The 20,916-nt window shown below is 47.4% G+C and overlaps 1 protein-coding gene across 1 annotated transcript; it reads right to left on the minus strand.

Annotated features, from left to right (window-relative positions):
• Positions 1-852: 852 nt before the first annotated feature.
• On the minus strand, positions 853-19,718 carry RNPEPL1 (arginyl aminopeptidase like 1; the record flags this gene model as incomplete). The annotated part of the gene is made up of 11 exons (XM_084267697.1): positions 853-3,279; positions 3,951-4,093; positions 4,365-4,592; positions 5,432-5,540; positions 6,354-6,466; positions 7,506-7,619; positions 9,770-10,005; positions 11,155-11,271; positions 11,717-11,868; positions 12,491-12,631; positions 18,999-19,718. 11 exons carry the CDS (start codon positions 19,716-19,718, stop codon positions 3,007-3,009), a joined length of 2,346 nt encoding a protein of 781 aa, XP_084123823.1. The 3' UTR covers positions 853-3,006.
• Positions 19,719-20,916: the final 1,198 nt, after the last annotated feature.

Consider the following 20,916-nt stretch of genomic DNA (forward strand, 5'->3'; position numbering starts at 1 on the left):
AACCAGTGTGGCTATGAAACGCTGAAGAATTATGTTAGTAATGTTCCATTTTATTAAAGAGTCTGGCTCTTTGGAGCTTTTCCACAAGTCTAGATCCCATGTTGCCCTGCTGCAGTGAAATAAAGTAATAGCTTTCATTTTCCAAATAGAGACAATAGCCCTATCTCTTGGCATCTGCCTAAATAAACCCAATTTGCTGTTCTAATCTCACTTTAACAGATCAGACATGACCGTACCAACGATAAGGCAAATAAATCATTTCTATTTAATCTCAGCCTAATTTGCCTGACATTGTGAAGTCTACTACAAATCAAGCAGAAAGTAGCCTGAAGCATTAATTTATTTTGTGTCAACAAAAGGCAGGCTTATCTCCACAAACTTGCTGCCAATTTTTTGGCTCTTCAAAATAAAAACGCACTCCTTGCTCACTGGAGGAGCAAAAGTACCTGACAAAGGATGCATAGAATACTTTCAACAAGTCTTGCTCTGTTCCTGTGTTTCAGAGAACAAGTCTTATGTAAACAGCCACCTGATGGGATCTCCAGGATGAGAGCAGAAGCACTTGGATCTCATGGTCTTTAACCAGGAAACGGCCCATTAGGCTCAGCCAGCCTTTCCCTGCCCTGATGTGTATATATGCAAACACACAGCTGAGCTGGTGCATTTCAGTCAGCTGTAGTAACAATACATAATATTTACTTTTGATTATTTGCTTTCACCATCTGTCAGGCTCCTTCCTGTGCAGCTTTTAAATCCCTGCCACCTCGTCCCCTTCATTTGAGAAAAGGACAGACACAACGTACCGAGTTGGCCCTTCCACACATCTGTAGCATGAAAAACTGCCCAAAAAGCTAAACTTGTCACAAAGCTTAGTTTAATTTGACAATCATCATAAGGCATCCATGTAAATTAAAAATTCCCACCAGGGTCACATACATTCTCCCACAAAATAAAACGTGTTAAAACAGAGGCCCAGGATTCCCAAAGATGCCAGTGGTTACTGGTCTTGGCCAGGCTGCTGCTGCTGGCAGTGGGGTCCAGGAGACGCAGCACCACCAGCAGCAACTCAGGAAGTGGAAAGTCAGCTTGCACAAATCTCTTTCAGCAGAACAACAAATGAAAAGGAAAGAGATTTGTACAGAAAACATCATTCTCCATCCTTTCTGGGAAAACAAAACAGAACGAAAAGGATAATCCCATTCAAGGAGCAAAGAGCAGAGCTCAGAGTTCTGAAGCTCAGCAATGCCAATGGCCCACTTTGAAAACTAATGAAACGATACGGAGGCCTGAGTTTATTATTGCTTTATCCCAGTTCAGCCCAGGCTAAGGCTATGGTGAAGTCCAAACTAATTTAAAGCCAGAAAATGCAGATCCAGTAACAGCACCTAAGTCCCCATCCACACATGGGTGTAAACAGATACTTTTGGTGAAAAACAAAAAAGTTATCTCCCAAATTTCCTCTCTTCCTGTGCTATGCAGATCCCCTTAGCAGGGCTAAAATTTGCCCCAAAGCATGTAAGAGCTTCACATCTCCCTTAGCTGAGCCCCTTCGAAATGTTTCACCTTTCAAGCCAGCCCTCTCTCCTGGTGATCCCTCAGCTCAGCGATGTTCCGTGGGAGCTCACCGAGAGGCACACAGGTACGCACATGGAAGAGTGGCACAGAGTCTAAGGCCCATCACCTGTCCTCTGCAATACCAAACGATGCTTTGCCCTCAGCTTCCTGGGACCAGACGGCGCTGACAGAAGAAGAGAGTGTCTCACCACCTCGCCTGCCTGGCCAGTGATCAGGAGGAACAGCAAGCTGTGTAAATGAAATGGCATCTTACCACCACCCTGAGTCAGAAAACAGACCTTGGTAAAGTGGGGCTTAAAAATTTCACATCAAGGAAGAGGGTGCTCCCCTCAGACTGTCATTCAGGGCAACTGTTAATCAGGCAAATGTTATTGAAGGCAGTAAAATTTTAGCATGGGTATCTCCACGGTTGACAGAGGCCAAACTCATGCTAGGGATCTTTTGAAAATTAAAGGTCCTGTTAATTCTTCCAAGAGGACAGAAGACACACAGCACATCTGATGAACGTACGTGCTACGCATCCTAACACACGAACAAAGGTTGCAGCTAGACTTGTCAAAACAGTTAAAGAGATTTAGGCACCCAGCTAGTACCAGAACTGATGGCATTTGGGCACCTAAATTTAACTTTTTTGAAAATTTGAGCCTACACGCTTCTTTATTGCTTGTCCCATTGAGTGCAAAGGGAAAACTGAGGGTAGGGTTAGGTACAGGAGGATCTCAAATCCATCATAAGTTTTCCCTCTTCTTTTATATATATATACTTATTTATATATATATAAAAATTATTATTATTATTATTATTTAGCCACCTGGGGGGAGGAGGGAACAGGAGTTATTTAAAATTAGTTTCTTAATTATTTAAGCATTAGTCCCCTACCTCCCAAATCACAACACGTCTGTCACAGTAAGGAGCGTAACATGTAAACGTGTTTGCCGCCACTGACAATTCCTGAGTTTCTCCTTTGCAGAACTTCATCAGCCCAAATATCAGGATAATGGCAGCCTGACATGTATACACCCCCAGCCACATACACACAGCAAGTGGGACATGCCTGAGCGGTCCCAGACAACAAGAGGAAAAAAAAGAGAAAGGAAAAACACACCATCATCCAACAGACTTGTAGAAACCATCCAGAAGAGCCTCGGGAAAGGGAACTATCCACTTTCCACGGAGAAGCAACTGCCCAGGAGTCCCTGCCCAGTATAAACTGAATGAAAATATCCATCCCACAGCTGAAGGACATCTCTGAAATCTGGCAGTGTCACACGCTGGATATTTGAAGGCACATTTGCTTTGTGTTTTGGGAGAGGAATCCAGTTACAACACCACGCTGCAGCTGCAGGGCTGAGGGAAAGGAGGTGACACTTGGTATCTTTCCTCTGTTCCTGTCCCCGTTTTCAAACTTCATGGCTGGCATGAGCTGGTGATCTAAGCAGACACGTTAACATCCCTGAGTGAAATGGCACCATTTGTGGCCTCTGAGACTTTGTCCTCAAGCACCATTGCTGGTGTGTCTGTAGTGACGGCTGTAGTGTCTATGGCAGGAAGTGGGTTCAAGCCCTGTGATAAGATCTGTTGGATGGTTTTCCGCAGATTGGGGTGCAGCTGGTTTTGGGTCTGGTAAAAAATTTCTAAGGCAAAAGACTTGAGGGTGCCAGTGCAAAGGTCCTCATAAAGTGGAATCGTGTACATCCGAGACATCTGCAAAAAAAGGAAAACTGGGTCACTTCAACAGCAGTCAGGAGGTTCAGCTCCTCTGCAGCCACGCTCCGACAGCCCTGAGTGACTTCTGACTGGAGACGAGCAGCACATATCTTAAAAAGACAGCTGAGTCTAATCTAAATAAATTTAATTAGAAGATTTTTATGAATGGTAATAAAAAAATTTGCTCTCTAAGACTGAGCTACTTCTACAAATAACAGAAGTATTTTTTAAAGGCCAAGAAGAGGCCACAGCGAACACATGCATTAACCTTTCACTCCTACACAATAAGAACTATTGAAAGGAATTTAATGAGCCCTGGCCTTGCCTGAAGTGTAAATATTCAAACAATCACATGATTTAGTAGCGTGAAAGTTTCTGGTCTGGAAAAGTCAGGGCTGCTACAAAGCGACACAAAGAACACACTGGGCAGAGCTGGGACAAGGGTATTGAGTCAGGCTAGAAAAGCAGAGGTTGTCTGTAGGCATTTCAAGTTTCATCTGCCCATTCCTCCCCACCCGCTAGCAGGTGAGCCACGCTCAGCCCCTTCGCAACACACCTGGTCTACACTTGGCCAGGAAGCAGAAGTTCCAAGGTCTTTCACGTCGCATGTCTCATGCACATGTCTCATGCACTGAGAGGTGCAGGGATTTTAATCCAGCAGTTAGTACCTGGTTTTCCAAGAAGCGACGGACTTTGTAAAGGTCTGGGTAATAGTCATTGCGGACTACGATCTGCAGCCAGCGGATGCGGATTTCTGCGTTCATGGAGTCCAGCTGAGAGGAGTAACATTCCGAAAGCTTTCTGATCACCTCTGAAGAGAGCACATACACAGAGAAAGAACTATGATTTTCTCAAGTTGGAGGGTCGTCAGAGAGTAACAAGTCATACAAGTTGCAGAATCATAGGAAGGTTTGGGGTGAAAAGGTGTTTTGAAGATCATCCCATGGGCAGGGACATCATTCACTAGATCTGGTTGCTCAAAGCCCCATCCAAGCCAACTTTATGTGAATGATAAGGGCAGTGAGAGGCATGGCTCTTCAGAATTCAGTTGATTATACTAGGAATACTGATAGAGTACTCACCACGTGGCAGTGGTGACCCATCCAGCAATCTGTCCAAGAAAAGCACAGTTTGGAACGTTCTCCATTTAGTGAGGTCAACACTGCTGGCAGCAGCAACAGAGTCCAGAGGCTCTGTGGTCCAGAGTTTGAAGAGCGTCTCCACTGGTCTGGTCAGACTGGATCCCTGAGATAAGTCTGGCTCAGCTAACGGAGGTCCTGTAGCATTGAGCCAACGTTCAAACTCCAGTCCTGGAATGAGGAGCATCAAAAATGTCGAGCAGGAGTCTCTGCAGGTGGCTTGGCTGCCTCAAGGTTCAGGACTGCTTCTAGCACAGTTAAGAGAGGTTCTAACAATAGCAAATCAGACCAACCTATAGTTACAGCGACATAACAGTCTCAGCAGTCTCATCAGGCTGACCTGCACTGCACCTGGAAGGCTACCAGCAACACCTCTCCAAATTTAACTGAGTGACCCAAAGCTCAGCATTGTGTACAAGAAACACACATGCTCTTAAGACAGCCAGGCTAATAACGTGTGTCTGTGATCAAACTGTTACAATAGAAGATTATTTTTTGTGCCTGCATTTCTCTTTCCACGAATTCTAAGGAAGACTGGTGAATATGGGGAAAACCTGCTGCATTACAAAAAACCCACTAAACAGGGTGAGAGGGCTGACTAAACTCCTCCTACCCACCACCAAACCCAAGCCATTTAACATTTATTTATACAATCACTAAACAAAAAAAAACGTTTCCCTGCAAGTGGCAGAGCCTGGTTTCCAAGACAGCTCTTACCCTTGACCCTTTACCACCTCAGCACTTTCCTAACCCTTGGCAATGCTTCCCATTCTGCACCTCCTAGCCTAAACCTCTCTCCTGCAGCCCCTAAATATCAGACAGGCAAAAATTAGCCTGTGCTGTGATGAACTCACTAGCCAAATAAAACATACAACTGCTGAGCACATGCTGCAGCTTTACCTACTCACCTGCATCTCTCCACAGGCAGTTTCCACAAAGCCTGTAGGAACCTCATATCCTTAAGAGCTGATTTTCTACAGAGTTTACAGTAAACAAAGTAAATTTCCTACCTGCTTTGCTCTCAACACATTGCTCTTTCAGCTCTGGAAAAAAATTCAGGAAGGAATCCAGAAGATCTTGAGCCACAACACTGGTAAATTTGTATTTCTCAATGTAGGCCTGCAACAGCAAAAAGAAGAAATTATGGTGAAGAGAAAGACAGCTTCCTTTTGATGTGGAAGCACTGCATGCCCTTGAAAAAAGAGAGAGAGACACAGAAGAGTGACAACAAGTATTTGGAAATTTTAAAAGAGAAAAAAAAAATCAAGGAAAACATTCCCTCATACTTGACACTAGTGAAATCAGAAGGCTACTATTCCCTGAGCATTATGGACTAAAGCCACACCTACATAACTATAGATAAGAGAAAGATGCAATGGTGGGAAGAGGACATGAAAAGCACTCATGCAGAGGAAAAAAGGCAATTAGTTGCATCACTTTTCAAAAACAAGTCAACAGCTGATATCATTTCATATAGGTTTTTCAAATGTGCTCCAAGACACCAGACCTGCCCTGGTATAGGAAACCCTCTGTCACCCTGGGTAGAGAAACCACAAGCTGTTACTGTTCAATAATGAACGAAATCACATCCTTCTAGTCATAGACAATCTCTACTGGGACAGCTCTCTAATTATTTAGAGCACAGAAGAAGAGGTAACAAAAAATACATTAGGGCTCTGTGTCTGGCACCTCATAACCTCAGAATCTGAGATGGAGAACATGAGCACACTCACTAAAGAGAAATCTCAATAAAAACCTGTCAGACATAGAAGGAATCATATAGGGCAGCAGATGGGCTTACACCATTCTTCCATCTCAGACACACTTGTATTCAACTTTACCCCTACCAATTAGCCACAGTGACACCAAACAAAAAACCCAACAAAAACCAGCTCTGAATCACAAGAGAAGCACATGTTTATTCACACTTACTCTTAGGAAGGAGTCAAAATGTCTTGGGTCACCACAGAGCTGGGACAGATAGTAAACAAAGCAGTAGCCTTTCTCATAGGTGAAGAGGTTCATTAAATTACTAGGATTTACACCTGAAAGGAGGAGATAACAACGTTCTAAGACACTGTAATAAGGATACTAATTTCCAATCCTTCTCAATATACAGACCCCTTAGAGATCACCAAGTGGAGATGCAGTGATTTTTTTTAAAAAAACCCAAACAACCCAAACCAAGCCTGTAAATTCAACAGGAGTTCAAACACACAGGTTTGGGGAAGGGGAGAAATACAAATCAATTATTGTAAGCCAAGTACTAATTCTCAATGGAACATGTCACTTCAAATTAGAATTCACCAAAACCACACCTAGAATTTGAAGACAAATCCTTTTCTTTTTTTTCCCCCCTAGTGCCAAACCCTGGCAATCACCACACCTCAAATCTGTCACAATATCAATATAAGGTGATTGGCACTTGTTTCTTTTCTGAGACTTCAAACACATGCTTTTCCATTTCGTTTGGTGCCAATTTCATCTCCATTTGCGTTTTACATTGGTTTTAATTTAATCTAGATTGAAGACTGCTTCACACCTCCAGCAGTGCTGACACAGCTAGAGATCTATCAGTGAAGAAGATGCATGATGCTGGGGTGCAGACATCTGTCTGGCTCAGGGAATAACCAAACAGCCCTGCATAGCTCACTCGACAGGAGCGTAAGTACATCTATTCATCTCTATGCTTATGCCTACACACGTGGTTCTGACATGAAGATGTAAAACCAACATTTAATAGCACATTATTTTATTTGATGTTTCCAAATATTTTCATCATAAACTACTTTATTCAGAAGCTCAAACCACACAGCTTTCAAGGCTGAGTTTTTCACACACTGTTCTACACAGCAAGTCTGTTCCACTCTAAACAGAACAATATTTGTAAGGATGAGTTACCCAGCTTTGAAGGAGACTTCAAGGCAAGTTTCCTTATTTACTTTTAGACTGCAAACCAATATTTCTTTTATTTTTCCCCCTTTATTTTGTAAAGGTTATGTAAAAATCAGTCTTTTTTTGGTCTGTATTCCAGCATCAGTATAGAGGTGTTTCATGTATAGCAGTTTCAGCCAAAAGCAATACCTGGCTCCAGTTTAACCTGAAGCTTGCTGACCGGGTTGTCTTCTCCAAGGAGCTTCATCTGTCTGTGGAGAGCATCAAGGCGGAACGCAGTCTCCAAACACGTGAAGGCAGCTCCTATCCCAGAAAGAAACATATGAGTTGTGGGGAAAAGGACTAGCAAAACCTGACCTGTGCAGAACTAGCACAGGTACAAAACAAAAGCTACTGACAGTGGGTGTAAAAGACACAACAGTAGCAGGACAGAATCACAGTGATGTAATGGCAGGCAGGCTTCCAATTTCCAATTAAACCAGTGCATTTACTCTTTCTGATTACACTGCAGGCTGAACTGAAAAAAGCAGCATGAAAAGTATGCTGAAGCATACATTACTGACATCATCCTGCCAGTTCTTGCAAGATAAGCAGAGCAGCACTGGAATAAGTATTGAACAGGTAACTTTCAAGGAGAATCCAAGTGCTACAAAAAAGGAACATCCCCAGCAGAATCCTGGTCAGTGCCAGGGATATTACTAAGCGAGTATCGCCTCTCGGGTGAAAATAGAAAAGGATGAGATGTAGTTGCTGTATTACAGGTCCTGTGGATCTTTTTCAAGCTTTTTATGTTTTTAAGGACCCTACCCATATTGTATTGTGCACTTTTCACTGTTCACTCATTAGGGCTTCTTTGACAGCTGCCACTGGGTAGGCAACTCCTAACTGCAGCTTAGAGCGTCACATGCTACCAAGCCACTGGTAAGATCTTTCCTATGCCTTTGCAGATGTAAGAAGCTGTAGAAAACAGATTTTTCACATTCAGAAGATGTTTAACATCCAGCACAATTAATACCTCAGCTTTCAACTTCAATGATAGGGCTCGTTACATAGCTACAATCTCCCAATGCACATGCAGAGGAATCAGACACGAGCAAAATGAGAATTAAGAATTAGGATATATTTGGAAGACAAACAAGTCTGTACTGGCAAGGAAAGGAGTGGATCTGCCTCGCAGAGGAAGCCAAGAACCAGGACAGCCAGTGTTAACAGCAATTACTTCAAGTTACAGGGAGGAGGATTAAGAAGATCCAAGAGGTGTGGTGGTCACTGGACTCCAATTTCTGTAAACAATGTCATTACAAAGATGCCTTTTTTTATTAACAGCAGAAGATAGTCCAGAGATGATGTCAGAAATGGCAAGATTCTGATCCGAGTTTTGTCCTAGAAGCGAACTAGAATGCAAAGATAGCTTATGAAAGAACAGCTTGGGGAAAGGCATTTCTTAGTTTCCTGGACAATTGCCTCTTGAAACCACCAATTCCCCATTTCAAGAGAACAGACCCAAATCATCAAGAATCTCATCCTGTGTCAGGCATACAGGCCAAGATAGGATCAGAGAACAGGTCAGTATCTTCTGATCTATTCATACCATTGCCACATAGAACATAACATGACTTATGAGAACACTACTAACCACTGTGAATTGCTCAACACAGAACAGTTTTCAAAGATGTGTAACACACATTGTAGTATCTCCATATATATGCTCAGAGCACTTCTTTCTCTAAATTTCATTATCATCAGCTCATCTCCAAAAACAACATACATGAATAGAAACAAAGGCATCCTTCAAAACACTTTGGCTGCCAAGATTTCCAGGAATCTTTCCAAGATTGTTTATAGCGGACGCATGAGAAGACACACGCTACAGGCTTTTAGGAACACAACAGGACAAACTAGAGAAATGAATGCTCCCATGATTCACTTCCATAAAAACTCAGCTAAACTGAAAGCAATAGGAATAATTTACTACTTATATATTCTAAAGGCAGTACCATGCTAACTCTACCATACTAACCATACTTCTGACTGATGAGGATTGGAAAGACACTTGTTTGTAGGATAGTTGTTTCACAATTTAAGCATAAGATTTCTTACATCTTTCTCTGAAGCATCCTCTGCTCACCTTGCTCTGACATACAAAACCTTCCTGGTACCCAACAGCAGCTCCAAAGTTCCTACAAACACCCTTACAACGACTGCTGCACTAACACACCTCAATCAAAGCCCCTGTGATTGCATTGGGTACTGATTCCACCCAAAGCCAAGACACCATCAGACTCTCAGTATCCAGATGTTCAACGTAAAGTTTGGGGGCGTGTGTGTTCCAGAAATAAAAGAAAAAAACAGCTCCCTGCAGAACATTTGCCTTGGGAGCTCAAAGTCTGTGGAGCCAACCCCTCTATCACTGGTTAGACACATGGTAAGGAGAAGCACTTCTGCATCCCTACCATAGGTCTCAGTGGTGATCCGGCGCTGCGCGTACGTGGCCAGCCCCTCACTCAGCCACATCTCCTCCCAGGTAGCGTTGGTGACCGCGTTTCCAAACCAGCTGTGGGCAACTTCATGGATGACGTCAATGATCAAAAACTCATCACTCTCCAGAATGGAAGAGATGATAAAGGTCAGGCATGGGTTTTCCATGGCAACAATAGGGAAGGATGGAGGAAGAAAAACAATGTCATATCTGAAATTAGGGAAAGAGAAGAAAGAAGAAAGGAGATAGGTAAGTTACAGCTTTTCAAGGGACATACACAGAAAATTTTGGATTTAAATTCCCTTAGGGAAGGTGCTTCTGAGACCTTTTTGTAACTTCAGGAGCAAACTTCCTAGGCCAGCAGTGCCTAACTCTTCTACTCAGGGAATCACAGAGATTATTCTGTTGGCTAAGCACCTGCTTATGTTTGGACATAAGACTAGAGCCTTCCCACGTGCAGCAGGTCCAGCACTTCCCAGAAGCATCACTCTCCCTTCACACACAGCAGTTGTATATCTGAGAGCCAGAACCAGTAAGTTTACTCTACATACCCCATATACACAGTGTTGAGTACACAGAGGCTCCCAGGGAAGAGAGAGGCTGGGAAGCTATCAAGTGAATTCATTGATTTGGTGTACCTGCACTGTCAGCAGAATGCCTCTAGCCTGTCTGCTTCAGACTGTAACAATACTATTTGTTTGATTTTCTAAGTTTCTCTGCCAGCACTGGCACACCAGGTCACGTTCTCAGGCTATTTCAGGCCACATTTTGTAAGTGAATAGCAGCAGCAAGTGCTTCCTCCTTACCTTTAGCAAAGGAATATAGGTAGCCTTTCCAAGCATTTTCTCCCAGTCAAAGAATGAAAGCATTATCTCAAAAACATTATTCTCTTTTAATACCCAGGCAAGCTTAAGAAACTATTGATGTTGTTTTTAGGGGCTCGATTCTCAATGAGTCTGCACTGAGTCAGGTTTTCAGCATCCTCAGCTGTGCCACAATAAATATATATCAAAATAAATAAAACTACCACACATTCTAAATGGTGCCCGGTCCAACGTTGGATTTGCATCACAAAACACCATATTATGAAAAACCTTCACTCCTTAGGGAAGATCCACTGTTTAGAAACCTGGAGATCTGTCCACCACATCAGGTGAAACACTACTGTGCCCCCATGGTCCCTCTCTGCCACTGGCAGATACAAAACTTCTCAGTTTGTTTCCAACTACTACAGTGCTGCAAGTTGTTGAGAGGCTCATTTGTCCTCCTGTTGCTAGTGTAGGGGAAAAGCATGATAATTTCTCAAGACTGTTTTATTTTATTCCCTTTACACATTCCTGGGAGAGTTATCAAACTCACCTGCCCCATATATAGGGGCCATACAGACTCTCTGCAGCAGTCAACCAGCGCTCAACCATGCCAGAAAGCTTGCTGATGGCTGTTGGCAGCAGACAAGGCTCTGCCCACACTCTGCTCCTGTCAGAAAACAGAAAACATCAGGTGATACTTCGGCAAACTGAATTATCTCTCAGAAAAAAAACAGCCTGACTTCACACCACACTGCCATGTATGGCAACAGTGCGGAGCTCTCACATCAGACTCTGGCCTTCTTTAGGCTAACCCTCCACAGACACGTGACAAGAGAGAATCAAAGATCCTTTAAATTGCCATAAGGCAACAAGGCAAGTAGCTGGAACAACTTCAGAGGACAATAAGCAACATCTTTGAAAGAGGAAAGTGTCTTTGCCACAGCACTGCCATGCAGTCCTTTATACCCAACTAAACCTCAACCTCTCTGAACAATACTCCCAGCTCACAGTCCCAACTGTTCCCCTAACAATAACTCAAAGTATTTACTACTTATTACCTGAAGCACTGCACAGAGACACAAAAAGCTGAACCAACTCACTGAACATCTTACCTTGGACCTATGTCTGCATGTGTGAGGTCTCCTGCCACCAGGGCCACTAGGTAGGCAGGAACTGGATATTCCATGTAAAACTGATATACACCTTCCTCTTCTAAGTAGGTACTTTGGGTGGCACTCATCAGCACCTGTATCCCCTCTGGAGCCTGGAAGACCAACATCATACACATCAGCTCACCAGATGATCACAGCTGAATTACTGCACCACAGATCTCCCTGGGGCTTTTTCCATCTATGCCCTAAGTGGGTATACATTACAATCATTTGAAAACACAAAAGATGAGAATTCTGTGGAGTTTTTATACACAATCTACCCAGTCCATGAAAATATACCAACTAAAGATATTACTCATATATTGCATGGGCTCTTATGCCAGCTGCTCCAGGGGTGCCCATGTACCAAATAAGTTATTGCATCTACACAGAACACAACATTATTTGATGCTGCTGTCATAAAACTTTGGATTTTTCCTTTCAAGACTTGATAAAATAGAGTATTACCATCAATAACCACTGCTGGAAGTGACCAGCCAACTTCTTTCACGTTATCCACTTCATGGTTACCCTTTCAGTGTTAAGCATGGGGAAGGCAACAGCCAACAGAGCAGCTTTTGTGGCAGTACCCTGGTTGTGTTTCAAGAACCAGAATATGGGATCTAAAAAAAACCCTGTATAGTTTTTATAACACTGTCACAATGAAGTTATGCTTTCACAAGCTAACAGCAGCTAAGTGCTCTGTGAAGCATTTAAACCCTCGTGGTCACCTACCTTGACAGTAGCTGAGTAGGTACACTTCACTGCTGGTGTGTCAAAGCAGGGGAAGAAGGAGCGGTTACACACTGAGTGGCCCTGCGTGAAGACAAATGGCTTGGCATTGCCATACGTCAGTTCTGGGTCCAGCCACCAGATCTGTGGAAACACGATGGAAAGAAGCAGTGAGGGAAAGGGACAAACCATAAGGATGAGCTGCAGAAAAACCCAAAACCACAAGGGCTGTGGAGGAGGACCTGCATGGCTCCCCAGATGCATACCTGGCACAGGGCACATTTCCAACTCTAACAACACATCTTTCTGCTCCTGTTCATTTGCTGTGACTACTCAGAGTCACTTCTCACTGACTGAGCACTGAGTGGTGCCACACAACATACTGTCTTCCAGTCACTGACTACTACTGTTGTCTGGATCTGCTGGGTTAATTATCAAGTCTCTAACAAACATCCACACAACCACCTTCTCTGAGGGAGCTCTCCTAACACCTTCTATTTTTTTACTCAAAAAGAACAGGAGTAGTAGGGGGTCTGGTAGCACAAGCTGGGGGGAAAAACCCAAACTCAGCCTCAAACCAAAAAGCCCTGAGGCTGAGCAGTGTACACAGCATTATCTCTGACACTGACCTGCTGGCCGAAGCATCAAACATTTTGACACTATGCAAAAGAGTTGGTATATGCAAGAAACATCTGGTCAATGACACTGGAGGCCTCTTTTTACAGCATGGATAAGGAGATTGTGGGTGGTCACAAAAAAAACCAACAAAAAAACCCACTCAGCATGTCAATTTTCAGTATCAGGCAGCAAATAAATTATGAGTCAGACCCTCAGCAAATAATTAGAACACATTAAGCGTAATATGAAAAAATGTGCAATTATTTGCCTTCTGGTTCTTCAGTTTCAAATGCAACACTTATGCTTTCATGTGCTCCCTGCCTCAAACTTTGAAGTGTAGGAACAATTGTAAATAAAGCTTTTCTTGCAATCCTAGAACTCTGAAACTGAACCTTTATGGAAAATACTGAATGTTGTGAAACTTGCAATGCAGTTTTCTCCTTCTCCCTCTTTCCTATATGGTTATTCTTTGTCATTTTCTTCTCTTGCCTTCAGACCCTTCTCCTCAGATGCCAGTGTGCTCCTTTCTGAAATCATCTGCTTCAGCAGCATCCCTGGGGATCAGCACAAGGCGAGAAAACATGCTACCAGCAGCTTTCAGTTATTCATCTAGAGGTTCACACCTCCACTGGCAAACAGGGATTGTTTAGGTGGGTGCCACTGCAAAGTTAAAATCCTGTATCTAGAAGTAAAATTAATCTCAGAGCAACATTCTTTCTTTTAAGATTATTCTCTTCTGTTTCAAGCCTGCTGGGCCAAAAGCAGGCTTACAGCATGACTTGTAATGAACCCACCTCACTCAGAGCACAAAGGCTGAGACTACTGCTCAAATCCCCGCGCTGCGCTCAGCTTATCACTGGCCCAGTCCCTGGGTCACAGCTGAGGCACACTACATGGCTGCAGGTTTCCACTCCAGGGATACCTGCATTTCGTGGTGATTAATGTCTCCTCTATGATGTGACATTGTAGAACTGGAGACAATTATTCCAGAAGGCATTTGGGGACAGATAGAAGGAAAAAACCCTCCCTGCGAGCAATGAGGAGGCCCCAGAGAAGCTGTGGCTGCCCCTGGATCCCTGGCAGGGTTCAAGGCCAGGCTGGATGGGGCTTTGGGCACCTTGGGTTAGTGGAGGGTGTCCCTGCCCATGGCAGGGGTTGGGACTGGAATGAGCTTTGAGGTCCCTTACAAGCCAAACCAGTCTGTGGTTCTGTGACACAAGACTCATTAAAACCCACAGTTTGAAACTAATAGCTTCAGCCCAGAACACACACACATGTAAAAATGCAAGAACTATGTTTTCATCCAGGGTAATAGTTTCCTGATGATCCAGGAAGGAGGCTCAGAAATCAAGTTTCTAAAGATGTGCCCCAATGTCCTCTGATCAGCATCACAAAAAGCCTGACCTACAGACTTGTGAGCCCCTTTAAAGAGATTCCCCTTCAAAAGGTTCTGTTCCCTTTGCTTTTTCAGGCAGAAAAGTTTAACAAAGAAAACAGAGAGATAAGACACCACCAGACCTAAGTTGCAATACTACAGTAGGAAGGAAAAAGGGCTGACAGACGGTGTCTTTAGAGCAGAGAGATAAGAGGAAGTTGTCCCCGAGCAGCACAGGAAGAAAATATAAGCAGGAAGCAAAGGGGAACTGAGAAGTTGATTCATGTTTACAAGAAACTCCATAAATTAAGGACAATTTCTTGCCAAGCAGTCCCCCTTTATTTGACATTTGGTTGAAGTTAAATGAAGCACCGGCCCCACAGGCCAAGAGGGAAAAAAAACATTTGCAGAGGATGAAGTATTTTTTTCCCCTGTTTCCTAATGTCTGCAGCTCCATGGCAAGCCTCTGTCTCTCTTTCCAGATGCACTTGGAACAATGATGAAAGTTATCCTGAAACAATATAAATAGATCTGTAATATAAATAGACCAGGCTACGCTGCTGGACAGAGGGAAGACTATGAACTGGGGAAAAGGAGCATAAGCAGCGTCCCAGAAAGGACTGTGAGTCGCTGGGCACTGCTGGGGGCAGGGGTAGAGCAGCTCTCAGGGACACAGGAAGATTTGGGGCCATACCATCCACCCCACATCCAAATCCCTCCTGCCCTCCCCTCTGGAAATTCACATGACATCATCGTAACACTCAACATTTTTATCTGGTTTCTCATGCGCCCAGCAGAGCCATTTCACACGTTAAAACCGCTCTGTGGTGCTGCTCTTAAGCAACGACTGCTGCTCAGTGCCTCTGCTGAACGGAGCCTTTGGGCAGCCCAGGTTTCCCTTGCCCATATCCTGCAAAGAAACTCACAATTGAGAAGGCACCTGCCAGGAATATAATTTCTATTGATTTAGGATTATACTAATTTTACCCAAACCCAGTGAATTACAAAGGCAGTTAGCTAAGCCTCTTTCAGTTTTAAATCTCTCCACGTCTCTACCTACGTTGTTGGTGAAGCTCCAGAGAAGAGCTGCAACACCACCACAGCTTCTGTCCTAGTCAGTCGACAGGCAAAGTGAACTGCACATCCGTGAGGAGCAGGATGTGGCAGGAGCAAGGCACGCCCGGGCAGCCAGGCACTGAGAGGCCTGAGGAGTCAAATGGAACAACAGGGAAGTTCCCAGCCCTGCAGAAAGGGCTGCCCATTTCACTGAATCCCAAAGATGAGGGAATGCTGTCCCTTTTTACACCAGAACACAGGGTAGGGGGTTGCCTTTCAGGTTGGTGTGGAAAGAGAAGAGCATTTGTGTTAAGATGTGCACTGCCAAATCAGAGACGTTGGCAGTGGGCAAGAGGCAGATGCAGGGTTTTCCTCTCTGAGGAAGGAGATGGGGGGGGGAAAAATAAGTCCCATGAAAGAGTATTTGTGGAACCAAGAAGTGAGGGGTGAGGGAAAAGGAGAGGAGGGAGCACAGGGCTGCTGTCACAGACACATCTGATCAGTGTGCACCTTCAGCCCACACCGTGAGAGATGCACAATATTTATGACAGTCTTGCTTCTGAAGTGAATCGGTGATGTACTGAGCATATGGTTTCCCAACAGCCCAGGGAGCTGGAATGCTCTGTGAAAGGCAGATTTAATCTCTCAGCTGTCTCTCAGTGTCCATCAAACAACGAAAGATCTTGGCTCCTTCCTCCACATGAGAAATAATGGGATAGTCAAATAACATATCCAGATGGCTCAAAGTATACCAAGGCAACAGGTTTCCAATTTTAAACAGACTACTATCTGCAGCTGATCTTACTGCCAACACGTCTGGGCTGCACTGTAACATGAATTTACTGTTTTATAGGTCCCACAAGTATGCTAAGGGTCCCAGAGAAAATAAACCCTGACCTAAAAAAGAGCACATTCAAAGAAAGGCCAAAGAAAATAGAACTTTTAGAAGAGAGAGGTCTAAACCTCTAAAGTTGCTTCATTTACACAGAGAAAAGGGACCACGAGGAAATGCACTAGACATGAGTATAAACCAGCTCACCCTCATACACGTATGGGCTACTCACCCCTACTCAGAATGCCAGGCTAGGCTGAGAGCAGCCGTGCAGCCAGCACTACAATAGCACCAAATGCCTCTGGAGCCAACAAAAATAGTTGAGCAGCGTGCTGCACATGAAGGGCTAGAACAGGTGCTACTCGAGGACAAATATTTTGCCAGCCAAAATCTACAACAGGGAGCAAGGAAACGTGGTGTGGTTCCTGTCGGTGAGCATGCCTGCTTCTACTTTCCAGTATCACTTGAAAAGGGCAGCTCATGCCCCTGACACCCTAACCATCCATAATCTTCTGACACCGGCCCTTGTAGTTTCATTGCAAGCAAAGCAGTACATGCCATTAAAGGTACAACAAAGGCTTGGAAAGGCAGGATAGAAAGCAGCTAGCTCATGTCTGATCCAGGGGAAGTAAGGCAAACAGACCAGGGAATGGAAAAAATACCCTACTCTCAGCATCCTTAAATATGTAATGTTCACACTGGCTCATGTGGGGGGCTGAGGATGCGACACACAAGGTGGGAGTGAGTGAACGTCCCATCGATCAGCACCCTGCACCCTCCAGTGGTTTTCTGATGGTTCCTAAAGCCAAGTCTCAGGTGGGTATCCCTGCGATTGTTCCTCCACCAGCACAGCAGGACAGTCTGCCTCTTCAGCAACAGCACTGGCAAAACCCAAGAGAAGGCACAGGCCAGCCTAAAATAAAACCATTTGCTCAAGAGGAGGAAAGTATGTTGTGTACATTCAGAGGCATCACTCAGCCAGAGCTTTAAAGCCCTCCCACTATAAACAAGGCACCAAATGGAAAAAAGAAACAGGTTTCTTCATAAAAACTGGGGGGAGAACAGAATCTTCTGAATACACTGTGGACCCTGAAAGACACCTTCTGAGTACCCCTTCAGTGCAGAAAAACTACAGCAGAGTACTGTACAAGGAAATACCAAACCCAGGAGCTCCAGCGGTGTAAAGGAACAACATCCTCAGCTACAAATGAATTTTAAAAGTGACAGAATTCCCCCTGGGTTTTGCCCTTTTAGGTGAGGGCCAGCATGTCAAAAGGTCACTGTGTAACAGAAGGGAACTTCTGTCCATAAAAACCTTCATGTGGAGCTCAGTACTGCAAGGAGCCAGCACCTATTCAGAGGATGAAGTTACTTTGTGGGCTTCAATGTAGCATTAAAATTAGGCAGAAAAAGAGCCAGCAAACTCATTCTACTGGGCAACACTCGCATAAGACCTAGCATATACTTACTATCCAGTTAACTTAGGGTAAACAATTCCTTCTCTTGTTAAATACATTATAACTGTCAAAAGGATCTACATCTTGACTGGTTTTGACCAATGCGGCAGCGATACCAGTATCACCCCAGCATGGTGAGAGCCAATGCCATCAGGCAAGCCAGAGGTGTCCAAGTTGCAAGACTCTCAAAAAAACCTATTCCTTTTGCAAATAGTTTCATGGACCACATGATGAGAACTAGCGTTAGTTTAACTCCCAACCTGAACAGACTACACAGTAACTAAAAGAACTGATGTTCCACTAGTAACTTTGTATTTTTGCTGTCTCAGAACTTCTTAGACCCGGGATATCTGCTACACAGCACCTAAAAGGCCAGGAACAAAGTGCTTCTAAACGCCAGGGATTTAAAAGATGTGCCAGACTTTACAAAGCATGTCACTACCCAGGGCAAGTAATCCACTCAGAATCACCTCCACTGGCCACAGGGAAATGGGCGTTTTGGGGCATTTCTCATCCTTTTTTTTTTTTTTTCCCCCCAGCAGGTACCCTGTAGGAATACACAGGATCTACCCCTGCTTGTCTCAGAGCTCTTCACCACGGCTCCCTGGAACGTCATCCCAGGTGCGCAAGGCCTGACATTGTAAGCACCAGGCAACACCCACAGGGAAGCTCTGAGATCTGCACACCAGGTAACTTGTCCTGAATATTTCGGTCGAGGCAGGAGCTTTCAGACGCTCACGCTCCCGGCCAACAACCGCAGTGCCCTTAAAGGGCGAGAAACTTTAAAGTGACCGTCGTGATGCCGTCGGGGGGCACGGCGACGGGGGAAGCACGGGGCGGTACCAGCATCGCTGCCGAGGGTGGGGACCGGCAGCGCCGAGAGCTCCTGCGGGCAGGGGACAGGGGGCTGATGCCGCTGACAAGCAGGAAGGCGGCTGTCAGGAGGGGAGGGAAGAGGCAGCGGCGGGACGGGGACGGACAAAGACGGTCTGACAGTGAACTGTCTCCCGCTGCTTCTGCTGCGGGGCCAGGGCGCTTCCCCGACCGCCCCTTACAGCGGGCGGGGGCAACATACGTGAGAGAGGCGCGGGTGGCACAGGAGGGCACCGCCAAGTTCCTCCCTGTCCTACCTCCCCACCTCTGCCCCGCCGCCCCCCGCAGCGCGGTACTCACGGCGGGGCCGTCGGCCGTGGTGTAGCGGACGATGATCTGGAAGGGCTGGTGCGGCTGGAGGGCGGCGGGAAGGGAGACGGTGAGGGACGAGCCGTAGTCGGTGAAGGGGTCCACCCTGAAGCCGAGCGGGCAGGCGGCGCAGGGCGGCTGGGCGAAGAGGGGCAGCGGCGGCGGCGGCTCGGCGGCGGGCGGGGGGCTGGCGGGCGACTCCCCCGGGGGGCCGGCAGCGGAGGGCAGGGGTCCGGCGGCGATGCAAGGCGCCGAGAGGAAGGTGGCGGTGGAGGGCGGTCCGGCGGTGCAGGGCGGCGCGCAGGGCGGCGGCGGAGGCGACGGGCAGGGCGGCGGGGGCGGCGGGGCCGGGGCAGCGGCGGCCTCGGTGGGCGAGAAGGCGAAGGAGCAGGGCGCTTCCCCCGCCGCGGCGCGGCGGTAGGCGGCCGAGAGGACGTGCAGGGCCGGGTGGACGTCCAGCACCAGGGCGCGGGGCTGCGGCCGCAGGGCGCAGAGCTCCAGCACCAGGCAGCCCGCCAGCGCCCGCGCCGCGGGCCGCAGCTCCAGCCCCAGGTGCAGGTGGCGGAGGCTGAAGAGCTGCGAGCTGGAGGCCGACGCCACGTCCGGCGGTGGCTCGGGAGGCGGCGGCGGGGCCGGCGGCGCCTCCGGCCCGGCCGCGGACCCCTTGCGGCAGCAGCACAGGCCGGGCGGCCGCGGAGCCGGAGCCGCCATAGAGCGGCGGCGGACGAGGAGGCGGAGGCGGCGGCTGCTATGTGAAATCCATGGGCGGGCGGGGAGGAGGGAGGCCCCGGCGGCCGGAGCGACCGGGGCGGGGTGGGGGGGGGCGGGGGGGAAAGGGCCGCGCAGGCCCCGCGCGGCACCGGCCGAGGGAGCGCAGGGCCCGGGCCCGGAACAGCGGCCCGCGGGCAGGGCCGCCAGGGGGCGCCGGAGGCGCTCGAGGGGAGAGGAGCCCCGCCCGCCGCCGCTGCGCGCGCACCGGGGGCTCCCCGCCCGTCGCTACCGCGGGGCCGTGCGCGGGGGGCGGGCGGGAACGCTCGTTACACACACGCGCCCCCCTCCCGGTGAGCACCGCGCGCGCACGGTGCGTGTGCCCGCTGCGCCCGCGCGCGCCCCGCCTCTGGCCACCGGCAGCCCCTCGCCCGGCGGCGCTGGGCCGCAGCCCCGCCCGGGCCGGGCCCGGGGCAGTGCCCCTCTCGGCTCGCTCCCGCCCTCGAGCAGCCTGGCGCCCAGCTCCGCCGCCCCGAGCGCTTCGTTCTCACCTTCCCCCGCCTCAGCTCCGGGACAAACACCTCCAATCCGCCCGCCCCTCCGCTCCCTGCGGGGCTGCACATCCCCGTCCCACCGGTACCTGGCCCGGCCCCGCATCACGCCCCGCACCTCTAGCTCGAACAGCCCCCTGTACCAGCGCCCCGCACACCCCCTTTTTGGTCTCTTCCGTCCCACTGCGGTTGCCTCCAACACTCCAAACCCTCCCAAGCTCACACGTAACACGCTCGACTCTTCCCCAACCCTCCTCGAGTCAAACAATCACACACCGGCCCCTGCTGCCTCCCTCAGTCCCAAAGGAAACCACAACGGTATCATCTTTATACAGCCGCTTGTTTCCCAGCACAGCAGCAGCTGGAGACAGCAAGCTGGAAGGAAGGAAGGAGGTGTGATGGACGTGTCTGCGAAGGTAGTTCTGTGCAGCCCCAGAGCAGCATATGGGAGATCTCCCTGCCCCATGTACTGACCCTTCTCTAAGTTATTGCCACACTTTCCCTCCCTCAGCCTCCTGACAGGTCTTCAAGCCACAGCTTTTGGCTGACACAGGAACATTTATTACACGGCTGCAGGTTTAACAAACCTGGGGTGGTACATGCTAAAAGCCTCCCAAGCCTTACATGAGCTACAGCAGCATCTGCACCAT

The sequence above is a fragment of the Gallinula chloropus genome (assembly GCF_964237585.1).
Source record: "Gallinula chloropus genome assembly, chromosome: 8".
In the NCBI taxonomy this organism is placed as follows: domain Eukaryota; kingdom Metazoa; phylum Chordata; class Aves; order Gruiformes; family Rallidae; genus Gallinula; species Gallinula chloropus.